The 24,851-nt window shown below is 65.4% G+C and overlaps 1 protein-coding gene across 2 annotated transcripts in view; it reads right to left on the reverse strand.

Annotated features, from left to right (window-relative positions):
* The window catches only part of WNT7B (Wnt family member 7B), a 47,621-nt gene extending 28,675 nt beyond the window's left edge, over nt 1-18,946 (reverse strand). The window contains exon 1 of one of the 2 annotated variants that reach the window (XM_043562917.1): nt 18,386-18,946. In XM_043562917.1, coding sequence (XP_043418852.1) covers nt 18,386-18,456 — 71 coding nt within the window. In that variant the 5' untranslated portion in view covers nt 18,457-18,946. Of the gene's footprint in view, nt 1-14,054; nt 14,234-18,385 lie in introns of those variants that run through there. The other variant, XM_043562916.1, reaches the window with a different exon arrangement.
* Between the last annotated feature and the right edge of the window lie 5,905 nt (nt 18,947-24,851).

Here is a 24,851-nt window from a genome sequence, read left to right on the forward strand (position 1 = left end):
TGTGTCAGAGCGGCTCGGAGGAGGACACGATTCTGGCCTGTGGTGAGTGGTCCTCAAGCCTGGCCATTGTCGACCCTCCCTGGGGACCCGTTCCTGATCTCCATGCACCGAGCCACTGGGATCCAGTCCCTCGTGGGGATCAGGGACCAGCTGTGTCGATCGGGAGGCCCAGCGCTCAAACTGGCAATTCTGGAGCCGGCGGGTGGCCACATCCACCGCCACACCCACCTCGCCTGGGTCCATTCGTGGATCGGCCCTTCCCTCGGACGCAGCAGATTCAGTCTGGGCCTACGCACCCAAGTGAAGCAAACCCTCACAGTTACCACGGGACGAGCACAGGTGTCCCCAGCGCAAACCGGGAACCACAACCCCGGTGTCCGTCCGTCCGTCACCAGCAGAAGGACACAGTTTGGCACGTGCACACGGCGGGAGGCTTTAGCAGTGACAAAAGGCAAACAGCTTACGCGTGAGCCAGACGGGAGGAATGGCCCAGACCACGCAAAACGCACCTTCAACATAGAGGCCAGAAGTTACCCTTAGCTGGGGGGGGGGGGGGGGGGGGGGGGTTGGGGACGGACCGGGAGGGGCCCACGGGAGTCTTCTGGGTTCCAGACTGTTCCCTCTCCCAAGCTGAGAAATGGATTACATGAGCGCCCGCATATGTAAAAAACGCACCAAGCTGTCCACTCGAGACGTCTGTACGTTATGCACGTTATATCTCAACCAAAAAGCAAAATATTGGAATACAAACTTCATAGTGAAAATGCAGTACAAACTCAGAGTGAAAACTCCAAGTTTTCTCACAGAAATTAAAGTAAATACACTTAAGAAATACAATACGGGGGCTTCTGGGGGGGGGGTGCTCAGTCGGTTAAGCATCCGACTCTTGGTTTCGGCTCAGGTCGTGATCTCATGGTTTGGGAGATCGAGCCTCGCGTGGGACTCCGTGCCGACAGCACGGAGCCTGCTTGGGATCCTCTCTCTCCTCCCCTCCCCATTTGCACACACACGCGCGCGTGTGCTCGCTCACTTTCTCAAAATAGATACACATTTTTTTTAAAAAGAAATAACATGAGCATTACATATCAACCCGTCATGCCCTGTCTGTGTGTCCCCTGAGGGGTGCCAGCCCCTCCCGAAGCAGCTTGTGGAGGCCACTGCCCGCTCACCAGACGGTGCCCTCCTGCTCTCAGCCTGCACCTGGCCCAGTGCTCTCGGCCATCCCTGCTGGCCAGCCCTGTGCCCAGAGGGGCTAGGCCCACCAGTGGGGCCAGGTCCGGCCAGGCAGCCTCCCAGTGCTGTCCGAGGCTGGGAGAGGACAGAGCTCCGGGCCGAGGCCACTCTAGCTAAGACCCCGTCTTGGTCTGGCCCCACTCCTGCCAAAGCCCAGCCTGGGGGCCTCCTGGGGGCAGCCTCCCTCCTCCAGCTTCCTCAGGTAACAACGTCTGGGGCACCTCACCGCCAGGGAGCCTGAGGCCCAGAGAGGAGTCAGATGGGGGTGTCAGTGGGGAGCCCGGGATCAGAGCTGTGCTGTCCAGCCACCTGCTGAGTAGCTCAGGGAGGGTGGGAGGGAACAGGGGTTGGGACCCACCCTTCCCACCCCGCGACTGGTCAATGCCTCATCATCCCTGTCCCTGACCCCCAAGACAGCTGGGGGGTGGTCACTTGTCTACCTGGAGAGCCTTCCTCCTCCATCCTCCAAAGGGCTTTGATCCCTTGTGCGTTGCCAGTGGCGCGACACGCTCTGCCTCTTTTGTTCAAGAGCCAGAGAGAGGGGCACTTGGGGGGCTCGGTCGGTCAAGCGCCTGACTCTTGGTTTCGGCTCAGGTCATATCTCACGGTCCGTGAGTTCGAGCCCCGCGTCGGGCTCTGGGCTGATGGCTCGGAGCTTGGAGCCTGTTTCCGATTCTGTGTCTCCCTCTCTCTCTGCCCCTCCCCCGTTCATGCTCTGTCTCTCTCTGGCCCAAAAAAATAAATTAAAAAAAAAAAACGTTGGGGAAAAAAAAAAAAAGCCAGCAAGAAATCATGTCGTTGCGAGCCCAGGACCGCGTGGCAGACGGGCCTCTCAGATCCCAAGGAAGCCTCGAGCCCTCTGATCCATGCACAGGGCCCTAAAACTATGGCCACGGATGTGGCCGAGTGTCCTGAGGAGGCCGCAGGACCCAGGCACCTCGACCTCAGTATTCCATTTCTCCTACAAATTCCCCAGCAACCGACCCCACAAACCACAGCCCAAGCTCGCGATGCCCCAGCAGAGGGGACCCGGCCCCACCACGGCGGGGACCCCGTGCCAGGCCGGTCACCATCCTCTGTACCCTCTCTCTGGCCTGAGCAGCAGCCGCATTGCAGCCCACCCCCCACCCCAGGCTCCTGGGTCGGAGGAGCCCCTGCCCCGAACCAACCACAGAATCCTGGGAATGTTCCCTAGGCTGGGACCAGGACGGCACGCCATGACACAGACGCAGCATCCAAGTACTTCCCAGAACTCAGACCTCATGACGGAGCTGGACCTCAACATCCCAGACTCACCACCCCCCACAAGCCGCAGGAGCCGGAGGGGGGGACGTCTCCCCCTCCCTGGGTCCTCCCGGTCTCCCCACGTCCTCAGGTGGTAGGCACCGCTTTTAGGAAGGTCAGCAGTGATAAGAAAGGGTTTCCCCACCCTCTGCCCTCCGGGGCCGCCCACCTCCCTGCCCAACACAGCGGGACGGCGGCCTCGGAGCCTGAGCGGGGCTTCTGGGTGCTGAGCTGCCCCGGCTGCGGGTGTCAGCCACGAGGGTGGCCCCAGGCACCCCCTTATCGCTCCCTCTCCGCCCACATCACTCCGTACCCCGCCGCCCCTGCACCTTCCTTCTCCTTCCAGACGCGCCGTAGAGCCCCTCCTCCACAGACCCTTTCGCCCGCCTGCCCCCCCAGGGGGCCGGGGGGTGCTTGACCCCCTCAGGCTTTTCCGAAAGCTATCTGGGGTAGGGTTTGTCCGCCCCCACCGGCTGTGAGCTCCCCAGCGCAGGGATCCCCGCACACGGCCTAGCACCCTCCCCAGCCGTGAGCCGGCCTTGACCGTGAGCCCCCACCCCGCCCCAGCTCCCCGGGAGGTGGGGACAGGCTGGCCGGGCCTGGGCCGGATCCCCGGTCTCCCTCTGGGGCCCCATCCCTGGCCCTGGCCTGGCTGCCCACAGCTCCTGCAGCCCACGCTCCTGGCCCGGGGCGCTTTATAACTCTTCCTTCTCGGGCATCCTCCGGCAAAATATTTGAAGAATGTTCTAATTATCTGCGATCAGCCAGGGAGGCGGGCCTGGGTCCACTTGTCCAGGAAGTAACTTGGCAAATACCTGGGAAGATGGCAGCCGGCCCCCACGCCCACCTAAAGTGGGTCCCCACCAGCGTCTCCCTCAGGTGGGCAGGGGTCGGCCCAGCCCTTCCCGGAAGAGGCTCTTCTCCGGCTCCGGAGCCCAGCAGTCCCGCGGGGCAGCGGCCGGTGTGGCCTCGGTGCTCCCCCACGTCAAACGGGGATAAGAATGTCTGCCAGGTCTGGGGTCACTCTGCAGACCACGCCCCCCTCCAAGCCACCATCACAGTGCCAGAGCTTGGGACCAGCAGGGTCCCCGCAGCCTTCCCCTGTGGGGAGGAGCGGGACAGATTGGAACGGCCGGGGCCGAGCTGGACACAGCTGGTGCAAAGGCCCGGTGGTGTTCAGCCCACCTGTCCTGGCGTTCCTTACACCTGCTCGTCTGCTCGTCTTCCCCTGCTGGGGCTCTAGGCTCAGTTCAGTGGGAGGCATGGGGCTTGGGGACCTTCCCGGACCTCACTGCTCTGAGGCTCAGTGTTCCAATCTGAAAATGGGGCCTAACAGCCCTGTTTTGGCAAATGGCTTCTCCCCCTGCTGGCCTGGGTGGGAAGAACTTCGAAGGGGGTTGGGGGGCCCTGCAGGGGAGGGACAAGCCAACATGACCACCCTTCCTGAGTGGCGTCCCCCACACTGTCCCACCTCACCCCCACTGCACCCTTTATAGATGAGGACACTGGGGCTCTGAGAGAGCACCCCGAAGGGAGCTTCATGGGTGGTGGGCAGGGGGGGTGTCCCAGAGAGAGGGCCGGAGGCAGGAGGGGGCTCAGCTGGGAAAGAAAGCCATCCCTCTGCCCCTTCCTGCCCTGCCCAGGCCTCAGTTTCCCATCTGCGCGTGTGGTGAGGGAGTGAAGCGACAATCTAGGTACCTGTGGCTGCGTCCTAAAGAGGGTTCTCTGGGCTTGGGGTCCTGGGTTGGAGGTCTGCTCGGCCGCCGACTCTCACTGGGCTCAGTCTGCCCATCTGTCCGATGGGCAGAACAGCCCCTGCTCGTAGGTGGGGCGCGTGCAGGCCGGCTCCCTCCGTGGGTCCTGCCTGCTGCAATCTTTCCAGCCCACTGCCCGGCTCAGCTCACTGCCCGCAGTGTTCCCGGGGAAGAGAGCGGAGCGTCCACCTGCTCCCTCGCGCCCCCGGCGGGCGGCTGCCCGCCCGCCCGCCCTCCCCGCATAGCTGGCATTCCTGGCCTGGCATTCTGGGACCCCACCCTGGAGAGAAACCAGGCATCCTGGGAGAAAGCAGGCGGTGGACGGGGGTCTCGGGCGGGGCCGAGGCTGCCAGAGATGGGCCAGCACAGCCCGGGGGTTCTGTCTATCCTGTGCCCGGTTCGGGGAGCTGACGGATGGAAGGGCATAGGGTCTGGAGGGTCCATCCAGCCCCCATACCTGCTAAGTCAGTGAAATCAGAACCCCATTCACTCACCGTGACCCCCAAACCCCAGGTCATTGACCTCCAGCCTCAGACCCTTCCAGATCTTTATTGGGCAGGCGGGACCCGTCGTGACCCTCCTGGGCTCAGGTCACACTGACCAGCAAGGCTAGAGGCACCCAGACCCTCCCAGCAGCCAGGTCCAGCTTGGTGCCTCTTCCTCCGAGAAGCCTGCCCCGGTGTCTCCTCTGTCCTCCCTCCCCGCGTGCTCACATCTACGCCAGCCTCCCGAGGGGGCTGCTGGGGGGCTGACCTTCAGCGACACCTGTCCTGGCCATGGACACACTTCCGGCTCTTTCTGCTATACTCTGGACCTTCCCAGGCCTTGACCCTGACCTGTGTCCTCATTTTCCATGGTGCAGATGGGGACGCCGACCCGTGGCAATGGAAGCCACGTCGTGAGCTGAGGCCCGAGCAGGGACGAGACCCCTAGCCCTGGCCTTGGCCTAGGCCCTAATACCCCAGATCTGTCAGACCCTGGGGCACCCTGCAGGCTGGGTGACCGGGATGTCAACCTGAAGCCTCAGGACAGGTGGATGGACAGCCAGGCAAGGGGAACAGGTGGGAGGGAGCTGGCAGGGAGTCTGGCCCATGGCCAGGCTGGCAGTCTGGGCGCCTGATGGGTCGGCCAGCACCTCAGCCTTCCTGGCTGCTACAGACATGGTCTGAGCAGTGGGGTCAGGGGCTGAGTCCCCACAGGTAGAGGACACTGAGAAGTCTCCTCTGTGCAGACGCCAGGCCAGGGCTGAGCTCCCGGTCCTGGGGCTGTGCCTCCGGCCAGCGCCCCAGAGGGGCCCCCTTCCGGGACTGGATGGCGGCGGGGGCCTGCCTGGGCCACACAGCACCGCAGAGCAGAGAACGAGCCCGGCCCCACCCAGGCTCTCCCCAGTTCCACCGCCCTGCCATCTGCTCTCGTCAAAACCGGGGACCCCTCTGGGCCAGGACACCCCAGACGTGGCTCGCTCACCACCCACCTCCCTTTCTGAGCATCCCACTGCTCCCTCTGAGAATTCTGGGCCACCGGGGCCACCCCAGCCAACCGCCTCGGCTTGGATGCCTCACGGGACAGGGTGCTCACCCCTGCCCCGGAGCAGCCCACTGCACCCCTCACCAGCCTCGCACCCCCAGTACACCTCCCCGGGGCTCAGCAGCCCCCCACCCTCGCCCTGCCTTAAGTGAGTGGCCTGGAGTCCTGCCCCACCCCTCCTTTCCACAGCCTCCACCTCTGTCCAATGGGATCGTCACACCTTACTCCCTGCCTCGTGGTTCTTGGACCTGCCCGAAGGGAAATAAAGGAACGAGGCGGGTGCAGCTTCACCCCTCCAGGAGCCACAGCCGTGAGCAAAGCCCGATCACGCAGGGGTGGCCCAGGCAGGGTCTGACACAGATGATACGCTGGGGCCTTGGGGCAGCTCTCAGCCCTCGGCCCAGCACCCCTTCCCAGACGCTGACCAACAGCAGTCTCCACCTGGCATCTCCAGGGCCCGTGCCCTCGGGGTCCCCCACGCCCTGCGTGAGGGGCCAAGCCTGAGTGCCCTGAGCTACTGGGGACAGGGTGAGCCTCCAGAGCCAGGCTGCCACCTCCCTGTCCCGTGCTCCCGTGACACTAGCCCACCCTGCCACCCCGCGCACATCCTCCCTGGGCACCCTCCGCAGGCCGGCCGCTGGCACCCTAGCCTATCCCACGAGCCTGGGCCGTGCCCGCAGGTGACTCTGCCGGGGCTGTGAGGGGCGCTTGGCCCCCAGGTGCGGCCAGCTGGCACCTCAGCCCACCACAGGGCCTCACATGGGTGGGTGGGCACGCAGGACGGGCCCCCAGGGAACACGGGGATGGCAGGTGATAGAAGCGGCTGCTTCCAAAGGGGGGGGGGGCGTGTCGGCAGCACCTGGAAATTCCCCGTGTTCCCCGCCAGTGATGCAGTCACCCTGGGAAGACGTGAGTCAGGGAGCCAGGAAGTCCCCCCCCCACCGGCCCATCCCCCCCCCGGCCCCCCCCCCCCGCTGTGCCTGCCCACAAGCACTGGGGGCCAGCACACCTGGGGCCCGGAGGCCTCTGCCATCCACTGGGCAAGAGGATCCTGACCGGGTCAATGGGTCTTGCCGGGACGCAGACACGGGAGCAGCCATCTGACCATTCACGGTGTTTATTGGGCACCAACTTAGCGCCGAGTGCTGTGCGGGGTCCTGGGTGCTGGGGTGGGGGTGGGGTGGGGGCCAACCCGAAACCGCAACCATTTGTGGGCAGAGGGCCCCTCGCCCGCACTCTGCCCCCAATTCACCCCGTAGGCCCTGCCTTGGGGAATCTTGTCCCTCTGCTCTGCCCCACCTGCATCAGATATGGGGGGGGGGGGACAGGGGCAGGACCAGCCCCCTCCCCACTTCCCTGGCTTGGTCCACCCACGCCCACGGTCCTTCCTGAGCTCAGGATGAAACTGCTCATCCCTGCCCTGCTTAAAACCTTCCCTCCCGTGGCTCCCCACGCCCGGGGCTGCCCCCCACCCCAGCGCTGTGACCCCACTCCCCATCCCCCCCTGCCCGCCCCACAGCCATCCACCCCTCGGCCGAGAATGCCACTCTCCCCAGCACGTTCTTCAGGGCCCAGGTCTCCCCTGACCCACCCTCACTGCAGCTGGGATAGCGGGTTAGCGGCCCCTGCCGTGTAGGGCACCGCAGGGCTTTGGGTAAATGACAGGGAAGGAAGTCCCCATTACACCCGCTGACACGGCCAGCCTTGTTCACCGGGCCGGGGGCTGCCGGAACCGCTGTTGTGAAGGGCAAGTTGAAGGTGGAGGCAAGGGCTGGAGAGAAGGGGAGGCGGGGAGAGCAGGGGCCCTGCAGCGTCCAGCCCCATCACCCGCACGGACAAGCCAAGGCAGAACAGGGCGGTGGTGTCCCCAAGGCTGCCTGAAGTCCATGGCATGAGGCAACGATTCACGTGCTGACCCAGCGGAGGCCATGAGCTGGCCAGCTGGGACCACCTTCTCTCTCCGCTCAAGCCGGCCTCAGAGCCCCTTGGGTTAGCAGCCCGGGGCAGAAATCTGAGGTGCTCTTGGTTCCCGCACCCACCCCCTCCCCAAGGAAAGCTGTCCCTCTGGCTCCGAATCTGAACGTGTGGAGGTAGGGACAGGGGAAGAAAGGGGGGGGGGGGGACAGAGACAGAGAGAGGGCCCTCGCTCAGCGCCTCATGACGCCTGGCCATTAGATAATTCTAACCAGCTGGATTAGTTGGTCTCTCTTCCCACTCGAGGTCACGGACAGTGAGCGAGAAGGAATCGGCAGCACGGCCCTGAGAGCCGGACGGACCTGGGTTCGAATCCAAGCTCAGCCCCCTTGCGTGCGACCTAGGGAGTTACTCGGCGCTCTGACCCTCGTAATCCCCACTTCACCACCTCCCAAGTGGGTGGCCACCCCAGCTGGCGCGCACCCATCAGTCCGGTGACAGAAGGGCCCCTCCGCGAGGACCTGAGTCTTCCAGAAGTAGGATGCAGAGCCCTGGGCCCCCCCGTCAGGAGTCTGCCGGGCGGGCAATCCTTCTGGAGGAGCGTTTCCTCTGGGCGCCTAAGTCTCAGCTCTGGACCCCTCGGCGTGGTGGGCCCCGCACCCTGCAGCAGCACCAACACCCGCTTCATCGGAAGGGGGGAGGCGGGGGGGGATCCAGATACCACCCACCTTGTCCCAAGGCTCCTTCCCTCAGGGGCCCTGCCTGTTCGCAGCTCCCGCTGGGCACAGGCTCCAGCACAGGGAACCTCTCTGGAGGAGGGTCAGAAACCGGGGTGGCCTTGGGGGTGGGGTTCTGCCACAGGTGTTTTCGGGATGGGGCCACCAGGAGGTGCCGATGCCCGGGGAGCTGCGGCCGGGGAACGTGGCGCTGCTCCCGTCCCGCTCAGGGTCAGCGGGAGGACGGCCACTCGGGCTGCACGGCCTTAGTGCATATGCCACACCCTCAGACGGAGCATTTCGTGGCATCGTCGGTGCTCAGAAGCCACCGGCTCCGGCGTGACCTCTCTGGGGCCTCCGCATCCTCGGTCACCGTGGGGGCCGACCCCTCGGCCGCCTGGCACAGAGGCCCCGTGAGTGCTGGCTCCCTTCCAGGCGGGGCCCTGGCCCAGCATCTGCTTGTATGCTTCCAGCGCCGGGGAGCTCACCGCTTCCCTGCCAACCGCAGACTGGCCCAGGCCTGGGGCCCCCCGCTCGGAGGGCGAGGACACCCCGCATTGAGGGCAGGACTGGCAGGGGCCCCAGGCAGGCTGAGCGGCTCCGGGGACGGAGGCCGGGAAGATGGAGAAAGGGAGGAGGGAGCGCACCTGTGCCCACCCCCACCCTGCTAGCCAGCCCAAGGGGAGGCCCCAGCCCCGCGCCAGGGAAGGAGGACAAACGGCCGTTTTGTCCTTGGCCAGCGGGCGGCCCGCACCACACAATGACCCTTTCATCAGGCTGAGGGAGCCCCGGGCCGAGGTTTCATCTGACAAGAGAGGGCTCCCGGCCTCTTGTCCCTTGCTGGGGGAGCAGGGGGCGGGGGTGCCGAGCCCTATCTGAGCCGGACCCAGGGCCAGGAAAAGTGGAGGCTCCGAGGCAGCTTGCTGAAGCCCCTCCATCTGCCCTGGGGCGAGACAGGCCCCGAGAGGGGCGCCGTTCAGGCACCCCCCCAGCCTGAGCCGACAGAGGGTCTGGGTCTCCACAGTCAAGACCTCCCCTGCCACCACCCTCAGACTCTGCTCAGCCTAGTCTGATGACAGAGCCTTGGGCCAGGCCCCCAGTAGGGGTTCCGGGCTCCCCACAGGCTGCAGAGCCCCAGCCCCCTGCCCCCGCCGAAGGCTGGCGCGAGGCTCGGGGGGACATGGCCGGGGTGGAAAGGCAGGGGCAGGGAGTGTGATTTGCTAGGCTGTGGTCAGTGGCCCTGGAAGAGCCAAATGTGCAAATAATGTGCAGTGAGGGCCTCAAAAATGACCTCCCTTCGTGATGGTCTGCTCCCCGAAGAGCATCTCTCCCTGGAGGATGAGACCTAGGGATCGGGGGACGCCTTTCTCTGTTGGAGCATTTCTCCTCAGAGGCAGAGCGATTCTGGGATCGGGGGTGGGGGGGTGGGGGTTGTTCCTCTGGGACCTGTGTGACCTCGACGGGCCTCCCCGCGGGGCCCCCACAACCCATCTGCCTGTCTCGGCAAGGTTCCATGAGGCTCTCTCAGGAGGACCCCTGGGCGAATGCGTTCTTCTTCTTCCAGAGTCTCTCTTGTGTTCCAGCTTACTGTCTAGGCAACTCCTCCCCTTATCTAGGCACCGCCTCCTCCAGGAAGCCCTCTTAGACCCCCCCCCCCCCCCCCCCCCCGCACACAGCCACCACACCTTCCGCTGCTTCATGGGTGGCCAGCCTCCCTGCTCCTCGTGGCTGAGCAGTGTCATCTCTTGAGCACTTACTGTGTACCCAGCACCCGGCTGAGCACGTCTCTGCATCGGCTTTCTGGATCCTCACAGCCACTCTAAGACGCCTGGGTTCCAGTGCTGGGACACAGGGAGGCTACGGAAGGCACCCCGACAGTAGGAGGAGGAACAGGGATGGGACCCCGGATCAGGGAAGATTCCAGGGAAACTCGGTGAGAAAATGCAGGCCTCCACGTGATGCCGGGCCACACCGGGACCTGGAGGAAGGGCATGGGGACCCGCCTTCCCCTCCTGGCCCTTCCTCCCCCAACACACACACAGAGGGTCGAATGGGGTCATCTCCGGAGGCTACCCCCCCCCCCGATTAGTGGTCGCCGAGCTGTGCCCACACGGCAAGTCTCCTGGGGCGCTTGTGATCGGACAAACTCCCATCTCTCCAGCCCACGCCCTGGAGGTTCCCGGTGCTAACCACCCCCCCCCCCCCCACCGCGTGCCCATGCCTTTCGATCCCAGCGGCTTGAGGGCCCAGCCAAGTGACGGATGAGGAGACTGTGGCCCAGAGAAGCCCGTGGACCTGCTCGAGGCCACACAGCAGAGCTCTCCTCCAACCTGGACAGACGCAGCCTGCAGGCGGGGAGCGGCCCCTCCCAAGGCGACACCCGTCCACGCTAAGCCGGGCGGCCCCCCATCTGCTGCCACACAGGCCCCGATGCCAGGGGAGGGGGCCTGATTCAGCAATGCCCGCCCCCCAGGGCCCTGCCCACGGGGTTTCTGGGGCTGCGGCTGGCACCACCAATAAAGCCACAGCGGCAGAACCGGGAAGAGGTCCAGCCTCGGCAGGGCAGTGGTGAGCGCCCCCCGCCCCCCCCACGGCCAGGTGGTCGGTGAGTAACCGCCCCGTCACCCATGACTCACTCAGCTCCCCAGAGCGGGCGGTCACCATGAGAGGCTCGCACCGGAAGACCTGGGGGCATCACTGCAGCCAGCCTCCACATCTGGGAGTGGAGGCCAAGACCGGAAGGGACCTGCCCAGGACAGCAGGCCAGCCCGGTCCTGGCACAAGGCCCCCACACCAGCTGACTGGCACCGCAGGCCCTCTTCTTGGCCTGCGGCCCCCCACCTGCCCTCCCTTGGGCCCTCACTGACCCCCCCCACCCCCACCCCCGGCCCCGGAAGCTTCTGCTCCGACAGCAGTGGCACAGAGAAGGGTGAGGCCGGCCAGAGCTGCCTCCCACCGCCAGCCAAGCTCAGCATCAGGCGGGAGGGCTCAGGGCCCTTCCAGGCCAGCACACCCGTCCGACCCAATCAGTGGCAGGGGCCCAGGCATGCATCTGGGATTCGCTATGCACGGACCACAGCCCAAGACAGGGAGCTGGGAGAGCAGCCCAGATGAAAGGGGCAGGATCAATTGTCCACCAGTGTCTGTGATCCCGGCAGTGGGATGCCTTCTGGAAAGTTCTCTGGAGCAGAAAGAAGCCTCCGCCCGGGGCCCCTCCTGCCCCTGGCATCCTCAGATCCCACGGGGCTGACGGTGCCAAGTATCCCTGCGGTACGGAGGTGGGCTTCCCGCTGACCCCGAGCCGTTCTCTGAAGCACGTCCACGACGGCCACCTCACCTGCACCCAGGCCCCGGCTCGTAGCCACCCACGAGGTCCCTCTCACCAGTGCCGTTTGCACCGCAGGGGCTCTCTCCCGCCCATGGCATCCTCCCCACCCAGCCAGCCCTGTGCCCACCCAAACAGGGCAGGGAGGGAGGCAAGGTGGAAATCCCAGAGATGTCATGGTCCCCTTCTCTTGCTCCTGGGGACACCTTACTTGGTCTCTGCTCAGGGACAGCCTGGCCTCGGCACTTCCTCCCTCCCTTCTCCCCACCCAGGGGACTGAAGGGCAGGCAGGCTGGGGTTGGGGCAGGGGTGCTGAAGGTAGGGCCGGCTGGGGGGGGGGGGGGCAGAGTCCGCTTTGCTGTCTCCCATCACCTACTCTGGACCCCAGCACTGCCCCGGGAACGTCTGGAAAACTGTCGCCTTCGGAGAATTTTCCCCAACAAAGCTGGCAGTGAACACGCAGGGAATGAGCCTGTGTGGGGACAGATAGCAGTCACTGCAGGCCTGGACTGGGGGAGCCAACCCCGGAGGAAAACTTGGGGTCTACGGATACAGACGGGCCACCACCTGTGGCACCCCTCACTGCTGCCTTGGTCTCGTCCCCTACAGCTCCTGAGCCCCCTGCCCACCTCCCCCTCTCAGATTCCTGCTCCAGCCACCACGCCCCCCCCACCCCGGGATTCCTACCCCTGGCCATCTCCCCATAATGCCAAACCTCAGCCAGCTGCTTCCAAAAATGATTTCTTAAAGCATAATAGCTGATGCTTCTCTAGTTTTAAGATTGAGATGCGGGGTGTTTAGGGGAGGGGGAGGCTTCCCGACCTCTGACCTCTGAGAACTGGAGGCGGGGATTCCAAGGCCCCCCTTGGTTGATCCATTTCACCCGGAGGAATGCCACAAAGCAGGACTCTCCCGGCCCGCCACTTTGTTACCCTGATTCCTCAACGATCAGGCGGTCCCCATCCGGCCCCTTGCCCTGCCTGGGGCGGCCTGCCACCCCCCCCCCCCACTCCTCTCCCCAGGCGATGCTTCTGCAGCCGGGGCTGCCCGCCGGGCCTGGAGCGCTCTCTGCGCCTGGACCTTGTAATTATGTCCCACAGCCCGGGAAACCGCGGGCCTCGCAGCATCTGGCTGTGGTTGCGAACTTTTGTTTCAAGATGCGCGACTATTTATAGAAGGAAAACTGGTAGGATAGTAATTTCCTAGGAGCTGGAGGAGAAATTGGCTGCGCCTCTATTAAAAGGGGGTGGGGGCGCGGCGATTTATTAGGACTGCGGCCGCGAGGAGGCGGGGGTGGCGCAGGGAGCGGGAAGACAGCGCCTGCCCCCTCTGGCCGCGTTAGGCGACCCCGGACGTGGCCCGCGTGTAAAGGAGGGGGAGGAGGAGGGGAGCAGGGGAGGGGAGGGAGAGCTAGCTCTGAGGTTTAATCAGTAGCATCCAGCTTAAATTCCCCCAAACGGCGGTTCCATAAATCAAACTTCTTTTTAAATCGGAGGCCAGAGCATATGCGTCCCATTAGGAATCGGGCGAAGCCACTGCTGCGCCGACGCGCCCCCTCGGCTCCCGGGCCCGGCCGGGCCCTGCCTGGAGCTTCCCGGAGCCCGGTGGGCGCTGCCCGTCCCGACGCACACGCGCGCCCACGCTCCGCGCGCTGCCTTGGCCCGGACCCCAGGGCGCACCTCGGCCAGCCGCACGCGCGCTGCGTGTCCCCCTCGCCCCAGGTGAGGAGTCACCCGTCGCTGGGTCTGGCCGCTCAGCGCGGCAGGAAGGCGCGGGAAGCCGCAGGCACCACCGAGGACAGCTTGGGCGCTGTCTGGCGGGGCGCAGCGTGCACGTGTGCGCCTGTGGGTACGCGGGGGAGCGGGTGCGTGCGTGCGGCTCTCTCGAGTGCGGCGCAGCCGTGCGGGCCTCGCGGACTTATAAAGGAGAGGGGCTATCCCGCTGGTCCAGGACTCGGGTGGGACGCGCAGGGAATCCCCGCGCCGCCGCGCGCGCTCCGGCCCTCGCGCTCCGTGCGCGCAGTCTGGTCCGCCCCGGCGCTAGGGCCTCTCGCGGGTCCCGCTCTCTCTGACCCCACAGCCGTCATTTCTCACTGCTGCAGCCGCCCCCCAAGCCCTCCACCTCGGCGGCTCAGGCCGAGGAGACGACCCAAAGTCCCCGGGCTGCCGAGCGCGTCGGGCACCCGGTGCCCCGCCCAGAGACTCCGCTGCCGAGCTTCCTGCCCGTCCGGCTCCAGCGCTGGAGGCCGAAGACCGGGCTCTCCCCACCCCGCCCACCCCGCGTGCGGCCCGCGGCACTCACAGGTAGCTGCCGCTGGACAGGATCAGAAAGATCTGCGGGCAATACACGGAGAGGAGCGCGCCGCGCGGAGACAGCAGGAGCATGGTGGGCCGGCGCTCCTGGAAGGGCTCGGCGGGCCCCGCGGGCGGCGCGCCTGGGCCAGCTGAGGCCGGGGTCTCCGCGGCCCTCCCCGAGGTGGGGCGGCGACACCAGGCGCTAGGCACCCGGGCGCGCGGGCCCCGGCGCAGGATTCGTCCGTGCCCCGCCGCCAGGGCCGAGCATCGCGTTGCAGCTGGGGCTGGGACGGCGGCGGGCGCTGGGGCTGGAGCGCGGGACCGGGGGACCGGCAAGTGGGTAGCGGGTGCGCCTCGGCGGCCGTCTAGCCCTCCGTCCGTCGGTCGGTCGGAACCGGCTCTGTCGCTCGCTCTGGCTCGAGTCTCCAAGTCTCTCGAGGCGCGCAGCTGCCATTGGACGGGCCGCCCCTACATCCGCCTCCTCTGCGGGCGGGTTTTTTAAAGGGGAGGCTGACCGGAGCGTGCGACAGGAGCCGCCCCCAAGGCTTGCCCAAACTGCCTAGGCCCGTACCCCCCCCCTTCCCCGCCCAACTTCGGCGAACCACACAGCTCTGGCCGGTTCTGGAAGGTGCACCTGGGGGAGGGGGGGGAGGCACCAGCGGGATAACCGCGCGAGGGCGTGCGCTCCTCTTGGGGGGCTGTGCTCGGCAATCTGTTCTCCTGTTCGCGTACATGTCCCTGCATGTGCCTGTGTGTGCCCGCGGGAGCGTGGGCGCGTCTGAGGGCGCAGGTGTGTGCTCACAGATGCACTGTGTGCGCTGTACCTCTGCCCGCGCGCGCCCCTGGGTTTGGTTAGGCGGGTCGTGAGTCGCTCGCTCTCGGGCTAACCCACCAGGCCCAGCCAGGCAGGGCTCACCTGTGCACATGCGCACTGGTGTTTCTGTAGGGTCCTGCCTCGGCGCCTCTTGGGAGGGGCTGAGAGCGAAGAAGGCACCCCTGGTTGGTGCACAGAGGCCCCCAGCTCTGGCTTCCCCATCTCGCTTCTTTTGCTTTCTTTGGAAGCGTTGGTTGGAATAGGTATCGGGGAAGCAGATCCGCAAGGATACGCTTTCTAAACAATCCTCCTTCTTCCAGTGAGTTTTGTTTTAAAGGCCAGAAACTCACCTCCTGTTTGGAGGTTTTGAGTCCCACCTCCTATTGTCTGCCAAGCCTGGCTACATACGAGTGATCTTCTGGATGCAGTGTAGACCCCCATCAGCTGGGGCGAAAGCACCAGGCAGGGGAGGGGACAAGAAAAGAGAGGTCTGTGTGATATGGCCAAGGACCCCGGGCTTCTAGACCTGGCATGGAGATTCACCCCCCGCACGCGTCCAGAAGGAGGGGGCTGTCTCCTTCACCTCTTTCCACTGGGCCCCTCCCCCAGGGGGAGGAGGCAGGAACGGAGCTGGGCTCATCCTGGGACTTCCTGTGACCCCACTTTCAGTGGGCAGAGGGGTGCCCAGATTCCAACGGCTTGTCCCTGCCCCGGCTTGGCCTCCTCCAAGGGCTGCCGCTTGGAGCGGGCTCGGTCCCCGGGTGAGGAACCGTGACTCCCCAAAGCCGTTTGTTTCGAAATTGCTGAAAATCCAAGACAGAACTCCTCTTGGGGCCCGGATCGCCAAAGGGATTGTGAGGCCTGAGTTCTCCATTTCTGCTGGCCTGAACCCCCCCTGCCCCCCCGGGGGCTTCACGTCAATGCGTGTGCCGGAGTGGGGGAGGTTCCCAGTATACATCGAAAACACACACACACAGGAGTGGGCAGAGGGAGGGGGGCTGTGATCACAGGATACCCCCCCAACACCCAGTGCAGACAATCTCTGACATTTGGTTAGAACTTTTGGGGCCCTAATAGCCCAACTCCTGGGATTCTGAGGCCCTGAAAGACACTCTCTGGAGGAGTCCCCAGGGCGCGGGCAGCGGCTATGATCCCGAGGTCATTAACAATAAGAAGAGCTTGACTGGTGCGCACAGGTGTTTATTGGGCCCCACCCCTACCCCCAGGACACAGGCACCCAAGACTAATCTTCACGGTACGGTGAAGGAGGTGCTACTGTGACCCCATTTTGCAGATGAGGGAGGCAGACCCGGGGAGATTAGAGCGCTTACCCAAGGCCACCGATGAGTGAGGGGGAGGGGGGAGCCAAAACCTCACCCTGAATGCACTGGGCTCCCAAGTCATTAGCCCCTCAGGTCACATCTGGGCCCAGCTCCCGCCTCCTCCGGGCTTTGTGCAGCCAAGGTGGCTTGCAAAGAAAGCAAAGCCCCCAGCTCCAGTTCGGGTGGGCAGGGGCTGCCCTACTGGCAGAGGCAGAGCCCCTCCCCTTAGCAGATCCCAGGGCGGCTCCCTGGCTTTCCTGGGATGTGGTTCTGCAGGGGTGTGGGGACACTAGATTTTCTCCTCTCCCCCCAGGAGTGGGAGAGCGCGTGTTTCAGGGGGCACAGCAGAGGGAGAAGCCTCCCACTCCAGGGCTCCGGAGGGGGCTGGTGCAGAAGGCAGAGTCTGGCTCTCTTGCCCACTCCCAGAGAGGCGGGCACCGTGCCTGGGCACACAGGCTGGTCTCTCTCTACTCAGACACCGGCCACCATCGTGTTCAGGATGGCCAGAGCTGAAGTCTCCTTCACAGAGGGCAAAGGGAGGCCCAGGAAAGTGGGGAGAGGGAAGCCACCATCAGTCGGTAGCTGGACCCGGAGGTCTCAGAGCCCTGCAGCCAGCCCTGGGAGCCCAAGTCGGTGGCATCAGGATCTCCTTCCGCTGCCTGGGGTGGGGAGTGAGGGTCCTAGAGCCCACAAGCTGGGGGTGGATGTTCTTTGGGGTGGCTCCCGTTTAGGAACTGGTGTCAGGGTGTTAGGAGGAGTGGTCAGTGGTGGAGGCCAGAGCCAGTCTGAGCTCTGCCACTGACCCTTGGGGACAAGCGACTCGGCCTCCCTTGCTCAGTTTCCTGATCCTTAAAACGGGAGCTTAATCTAGGATCGCCAGGAGCCGACGAGGCCTTAGAGCTGAGAACCGGGTAGCACAGAGAGAGGAACTGCGGGGGCTGCTGGGGATCCCCAAACCGGGCCTCCCTCCCAACCCCCACCCCCTAGCGGACTCGGTGCCGGCACCCTCACCGCCCATAAACAAACACCCAGGGACACAGCGCGGACACCCAGACCCACCACAAACAGAGCCACCAGCGGCCGCAGGCACGCCGGCCCAGGCCTGCAGAGCCGAGGCGAGGTCGGGGCCTTCCAGCCCTGCCCCTGCAGCCACCGGCCTCAGTTTCCCCATCTGTAAAACGGCGGAGGGGGCGACAGAAGGACGGGCGATGGGCGGCAGACGAGACGATTCTCCGGTGGTGCCTCCACCTCTCCTCCTGGGAAGCAGCGTCTCCGCCTCCCGCCGGGCAGCCCGCCGCCTGTGCTCCGGCCGGGACCGCCTGCCTCCCCGCGGCTGGCGGCGCACAGTAGGGGCGAAAGGCGCGGCGGGGCCCCGGAGCGCGGCGCACCGCACCCCCTCACGGTCACCTCGCCCCTCCACCCCCCACTTCGAGCGGGGCCGAGGCAGATTCTGTCTAAAGGAGATCGCAGCTCAACAGGTAAGGACTCGGCTGGGTTCAGGAATGTGGAAATACGACTCGGGGCAGCTACTGCAGCGAGCGCGGCGAGAGGGGGCCGGGCCGAGGGCCCAGGGCGGGCGGGGGCGCGGGCCCCGGACCGAGCCCGAGGCGGCCGGCCCGCCGCGCGGCCCATCCCGAGCCAGCCGGACGAGTTGTCAAGGCAATTTCAACACGTCCGGGTGATGGATAGGGTCGAAGGGCCCGGGCAGGTGCCCCGGCCTGCAGGCTCGCGGCCGGGGTGCTCGCCCCCCGCCCGCCCAGGCCTTTCCGGCCGCCCGACGCGCCCGGCTCCCGGCCCCGGCGCGCCCTCCAGACGGCGAGCGCTCGGCCCGGGCTCGGCGCCCAGCGCAGCCCGGGGGAGGGAAGGCGCGTCCCACCCCCAGGGCCTGGAGCCCAAACAGGTGAAAGTACGCGCCGGGCACGCTCGCCGCTACCCGCGAGCCTAGCCGCCGCCCGCGCGCCCTGCCTTCCTTCCAGCAGCCCCGGAGCCGGCGCGCTTCGGGAGTACCCGCCGCTCACGGGGCTCCGGGGCGTCCCTGCTGGGCCGGGGGAGGGGAGGGTCCGATACACAGGCCAGCCTTGGATCCCCAGGAGCCGGCTGTGCCCCCCCTCAGGCCCCACGTCTCCGCGGGGACCCTCTGGAACCGGTCCCTCCCGGCTGCCCCTGCCCGGGGCTACGGCCCCTGCCCACGGGGCTACTCACCCGAGCTTCACGTAGAGGACGCCAAAGCAGAGAAACACGTAGAAAATCCACTTGCGAAAGTTTCTGTGCATGATCCAGGGAGGGGGGCTGCGCCATAGACAGCGGCGACCGGAGGGGACGCGCGGGCCGGGCGGGGAGCTGGCAAGGGCAGGGGGCTTCGGTGGACCTCTCTCAGCCGGCGCTGCGGCTCGGGCGGCCGGCGACGCGCGAGGACTCGGCGCGCGCTGCCACCATGGTGAGCTCGGGGCGCCGCCGCCGCCGCTGCCGCTGCCTCCGCCGCGTGCGCCTGGGTAGTGACCTGGGCCGGGGACCGCGACCTCGGTGCTGGGCTGCGCGATCGCTGGGGCCTGCGAGCGCCGGCGGGGGCCGGGGCCCGAGCACGGCAGGCGAGAGGGAGCTGCCTCCACTGGGCGCAGCCGCCTGGGGCCGTGCGCGCCTCGCCGAGCGCCGCGCGGCCAATGTGTCCGCACTTGTCCGCCTCCCCAGGTGACTCGCGGCCCCGGCAAGCGAGCTGCGAGCGAGCGAGCGCGCCCCAGGTAGGAGGATCCGCCTCCCGCCCGCCCTCCTCGCTCGCCGCGCGCTCTCTCTCCCTCGCTCCCGGGCTCTCCCCTCCCTTTTCTCCTCCCTCCCCCGTGACACACAAACACATCCACCACCCCCCCACCACCCCCCGGCCCAGGCTGGCTCCCTTCCGATCGCCCTCCTGGGACTGGGCAGGGGGAGGGGGATTGGGTGCGCGGAGGGGGGGGGGGCGGCCCGCAGGGGAGGGTGCGTCTGGGAAGAGACACCTGCGGTGGGGCTGGCCGAAAGGGTGGGGGTGGGGCGCGGAGGAACGTCCCGTACAGGTCTTGATGGCTGCTCTGCTTCCAGTCGCTGGTGGGAGGGGGGGTGGGGGGGAGACCACCCAACCCATAGCCTCTTTTGCACGCTTCCCCTCCCCCCCCCAGCAATTACACACTTGGGGGCCTCCTGGGCCACACCCTCAACCCAAGCATCACTGCTTCTCTGGCAGACCTCGATCAGCCCTCCCCTGGCACCCAGGGTCACCCCCGCCTGTCAGCGCTGGTGCCAGAGAGACTAACTCAGAGGGGACCGGGAAGGGACGGACAGGCCCGGCCAGGTGCAGGCGGATGGCTTGGATGACCTGCGGAAGCCATTGCGCTAAGCACCGCGATGGGGAGGGAGAGGAGGATGTGGAGGGGGCCCCTGCGTCCCATCTTCCACTGCCCGAGGTCCCCGAAGTCTGCTCAGTCCCCTCCGCAGTGCCCGGCTCAGTGTTCACGTTCAGAGCCCGGAGCGCGAGGTCTAACCCTCGCACATTCAGAACTGTCCGGTTTGGCACAGGCCAGGGGGAGGGGGGGCCGAGTGGTGGCCAGCCCCACAGACCCTGCTGCGCCGAAGTCCGGTCTGTCCTGAGGGGCACAACGTGACCAGCCGCCTAACCGCTGTCCTGGCCAAGCCCTTGTTGCGCGCGCTCACAGCCCCGGGACGCCCTCGAGCGTGCCACCCTTGGGCGCGCGGAGGGAGCTGGGAAGCGCTTAATTCCCGACGACCCGCTGGGACCCGAGACTCGCGGGGCTGGGAGGAGGGCGGCGGCGGTTGCTTCCAGACCAACCACCTAGGTTGCTTCCAGACCTGGGTCCCACCTAGCCAAGCCCCGGGCGGGAACTCTAGCTACCTGACCTACCCGTGCCCCTGCAGTCCTGCTCAGATCGCTGCCCCATCCCCTGGTAATCCTCGCAGGTTCCCTAAACCTTCGCCACGACCGGGGCGCGGGCCCTTTGTCGGCGCGCCCCGTCGATCAGAGGCCGCGCAGGTGCCGCTGTCCCGGGCCGGGCGCGTGGGGAGGGCCCCCAGAGGAAAAGGACGTTGGAGATTGAACACAGGCAGGGAAACTGAGACTCAAAGAGAAGTGGAGTAACAGCGTCGCTCCCAGGTGTCCCCTGCGCCCCTTTCGGTGGGACGGGAAACTGAGAGCCGGACCCCGAGGGCCAGGGCCCAGCCCAACGCAGCAGCCGGAGGCGGGAGCGGGGCCGGCTGGGAGCGGGGAGCCGCGGGAGGAGCCGGGCGCGCGGGCCGATGCTGCCCCCCGGCGGCGACACCACGGACGCTCAGACGCGGGCCCGCGGGCGCACTGGGGCCGGGGCGTCGCGGGCCGCGGGGCCACGCCGGGTCCGGGTCGGCGCGGTGAGCGGGGTCCCCGACCCTGTCACCGAGTCCGGGGACCACTCCGCGCCCCCCGCCGCCACCAGCCTCAGTCTCAGCGACCGAAAATGGGGCGAATGGTCAGGAGCTGTTGGGCAGAGGCGGGGCTTGAATAACGACGGCCGCGATGGTGGCCCCTCCCCAGCTCCAGTCTGGGCGACCGCTCGAGACCCCCGGCCGCGCGGATCCCCCCCAGCCGCCCACCCCCATCGGATCCCGAGCCTGAGGTCCCGAGGGCGGGTCGGCTCCTGAAGCAGCCGGGCAGGGCGGGGCAGGGGAGAGGGGAGGGTTCCTGCGGGTGGGCGGGACGCCTGGGTCCCTTCTTGGTCTCGACCTGCCTCCCTGTGCCTCGGTTTCCCCGGGAGGGCAGGACGCAGAGCAGCGCCCCTCCAGACGCAGAGGGACAGCGGCGCGGCGTGGTGCTGCCCCCTGCCGGCCACGGGAGGGAGGCGGCGCGGCGGAGGAAGGTATCTCCGGGGTTGGAGACCTGTAAGGCCCTCCCTGGACAGTGTGGTTTCTCCTCGGCGTCTCCAGGGGGATGGCTGGAGCTCTGAATGGCTTCAAGGTTGGGAGACATCTGGGGTGGGAAGAGCTCTATGAATCCCTTTCCCGTGTGTGTGTGTGTATGTGTGTGTGTGAGCACACACACACATACACACACACACTCACGTCCATACCAAAACACAAAACTGGCTCCTGCCCCAGGGCCTTTGCACACACTGTCTCTTCTTCCAGTGCAGCGTTCTTCCCCTGGTTCTGTGTGGCTCCAGCATAAATGTCCCGCATGGGAGGGGCCCACACATTCCTCCTCCTGAACATACTCACTGGTATTCCCTATCATAACATTCTGTTGTTCCCTTTGTGACACTGAGGACAATGTGCCATTCCTTGTTTCCTGTCTACCGCCAGCCTGTAAGCTCCATGGGGACCATGTCCACCTCTGCTTTGGTTCTCGCTCAGCAGGTGCTCAATAAACAATCGATGAATGAACAAACGACTTTCTAGGAGGGAGCCGGCAGCCAAGACCCAAGATGTTACAAGCTGTGGGGAGCAGGGGCCTGACAGGGACTCTTTTCAACCTTGAGATTGAGCTCAGCCACCATCTCCAGCGCCGACTGCACCCCGTTCTCGCCACCTTTCTCCTGCTTTGCTCTCGTGTCTTGCTACGGGCTTCACCGGCAAGTGTTTCCGAACCCCGTCGGCTCCGCCCCAGGTTACACTGAGTGTTGGGTGCGGCCTCGTCCAGAAAGTACCCGGCTGCTGGACCTCACGCGGCCTCGTGAAATGGTGTTAGCAGACTCACTGAGCAAAATGAGGAAACTGAGGTAGAGAAGGACGTGCTTGGCCGAGGTCGTGAGTTGGCGAAGCTGGGACTTGAACCCAGGCCCATCAGGCGCAGAGCTCGGGTTCCTCCCGCCGCGCGTCTCGGCCTCTAGGGAGACAGGGCCTGTGCCTCATGCGCACGTCCACGTCCCGATGCTGGAAGTCCCCAGTTCAAGGGGGGGGCACAGTGTGGCAGGAGGCCATGAGGAGGGTGCCAATGGCACGGGACAAACCCCAGGGGTAGGGAGGTACATGAGAAGGGCCTGGAAAGGAGTGGATTTGTGGTGGCAGAGTTCCTAACAGCCCCCCCCCCAAGATGTCCTGCCCTAATCCCAGAGACTGTGAGTGACTATGACGAGATAGCATGCCCGTTACGTTTCACGGCAAAGGTGTGATAAGATCACTAATCAGTTGACTTTGAGTTCATCCAAAGGGGATCCCAAGTGCAACGGACCTAATCATGCCAACGCTTTACCAGCAGAGAATATTCTCTGGCTTGAGGCAGTCCGAGGGATTTGAAGCACGGGGAGGATGTGGGGCACCATCACCAGCTTTGAAGATGAGGAGGCCTCGCGGCAAGGAATCCAGATGGCTTCTGGGAGCCCAGAGCAGCCCCTGGCTCACAGCCGCCGGGGACCCGCCACCTCGGTCCTACAGTGTCAGGACCTGAATTCTGCCACGAACTCCCCAGAGCCACCTGGGCTCCTGCCTGCCCTCACGCGGGCTCCCACGTTGTGAGACCCTGAGCGGAGAACCAGGCGCGCCTTGCCGGACTTCTGCGCGCACACAACCGTGGGATAACCACGAGGGGTTGTTTTAAGCTGCTTCGTGTGCGGTAATCGACCCCACGGCGATATAAGACGGGTACGGTACGATTTGGACGTGCGGAGATAGGGAGGCAGAAATCCAAATGACCGAACAGCGTGAACAAGGGCTTCTGGGCGCTGGGAGGTCGTGGACCAGGGTGAAAGACGAAACCAGGAGACGGGGGCTCACACACAGAGAGGCGCAAATGCCAGGCTGAGGAGCAGGGACTCGATTTCATGGGCACTGGGGAGCTATTGAAGACTGGTGAGGGAGAAGGCCCACCGGGGGTGGGTCCTGAATGGAGCGTCCCAGGCTTGCCTGAGCGGCCGACCCCTGCATTACCCTAGACCCACTTCTCCAGAATGTCCTGGGGAAGGGGCTCTGGAGATCAGCACATTTGGGAAATGCTCCCACTGGACAAATGAACGTTCTGAGTCCATATCCCAGGTCCTCTCTGTGCACAAGGTTTTCCAGAGCCCCTGGCAGGGAGGGGGCCAGGGGAAAGAGTCCCCCCACTTCGTGGGAGGGGCAGTGCACCCTCCGGTGAGTGGGGACCGGCGCCTGCCTGGGAGAAGAGGCTGTAGGAGACAGATGAGTTCCAGCAGAAGCTCGAGAGAGCCACGCTCCACGTGCTGCCGAGGGCTCCCCTGGAGAAGGACAGACTGAGCTTCTCCCTTCCCCGAGGGCAGACCCCAGAGCTGGACAAGATTGCATGGGGTGCCCAGAAGCCCAGAGAACTGGACAGAGTCAGCTCCTGCGGCCGGCCACCATTCATCACAAATAAAACGTGCAGGCTATCCTGTGTGACGGGGCCATGACTTCTGACCTCTGCGTAGGTTTTGCACCCAGCAGGCGAGGCATTTGTTGGGGGGCTCAGGGCCACAAACTTGCCATTTGGCTCAAAGGTGCGGGGGGTCAGGTCGGCCCCTGTGGAGGGAAGCATCACAAATTGTTACCTTGGTGACCGGGTTTCCTCCACTCATCTCCACTCTCAGGTGGGTGTCGTCCCCTCCACTGACACCTGCTGGGCAGACAGAGGACCCAAGAGAACCCCACCAACCCGGCTGAACTGGGATTCGAGAGAGGAATCCACCTTTACGGTATCAGTGCGCCGTGATGGGGGGGGTGGTTTGTGTATTGCGTCTTGTGTGACTTACCCTGGCTGATGCAGACCCCACCTGCCTGGACAGGGGGGGCTGATCCCCACCCCCAGATGTGGCACTTGAACCCAGAGAGGCCACCAGCTCAGCGGCCCTTGTTCAGACTTCCAGCTTACGGTGGCTTGTGATGCGCCTCTCCCACTGCCCGCGAACACAACCGCCAGGATAAAGAAAAGAAAAGTCTTAGAGCGAAGCACCATTGTGAAATTTGCATCAGTGGGTTGCTTCCCCCTTGGCTTGTCGGGGTTCCTCTGCTGAGTCAGAGGTCTGCACCTGCCCAAATGGGAAGTAAGATTGTACGGCCAGAGGGAGAAGGGGGGACACGGCCCTCCCTAGTTTAGAGACTTTCCAGCCAGGTTTTTGCAATCCAGAGGGAGGGTCTAAGAAAAGCGGAGAGCGACTGGGTATCTTAACAGCAGAATAGAGAGAAAACAGGCACCAGCTACCGGAAGATGGTCACTTGGGCTGCATGAGCCGGAGTGGAAAGGAGACAGGGCCCCCAGGATTTGGGGCCAGAGAGGAACAAGGGGACGGGGGGACCGGCATTGGGAGGACACTTGGGGACACAAGGGGCCAGGCTTTGAAGAGTTGCTCGGACATGATCCATCATATGGAAGCTCAGCCGGTGCCCGAGGACGGCCACCGTCAGGAGAGTGTCACATACCTGCCCAGGTGGAGGTGCTCCAGCCGGGATGACCGACTCTCCCAGGACGGGAGGGGGGGAGGTTCCCCAGCATGAGAGACTTCCCGTCCTGGAACCAGACAGTCCGGGAGGACCAGGCCACGTCGGCCACCCTCTATACGGCCGCTCTTCTCACTGCTGTGGAGCGAGAGCCTTCCATCAGGGTCTTGCACCTGCCAGCACAGAACCCGTGAGTTTTCCATCGGAAAGACGTCTGTCTGCCTGGGACCCAGGACTTTCCCTCCCTATCCAGATGTCCCTGTGCAAACCCCTTCCCCTCCCTCTTTTC

This window comes from Prionailurus bengalensis, chromosome B4 (assembly GCF_016509475.1).
Source record: "Prionailurus bengalensis isolate Pbe53 chromosome B4, Fcat_Pben_1.1_paternal_pri, whole genome shotgun sequence".
Classification (NCBI taxonomy): domain Eukaryota; kingdom Metazoa; phylum Chordata; class Mammalia; order Carnivora; family Felidae; genus Prionailurus; species Prionailurus bengalensis.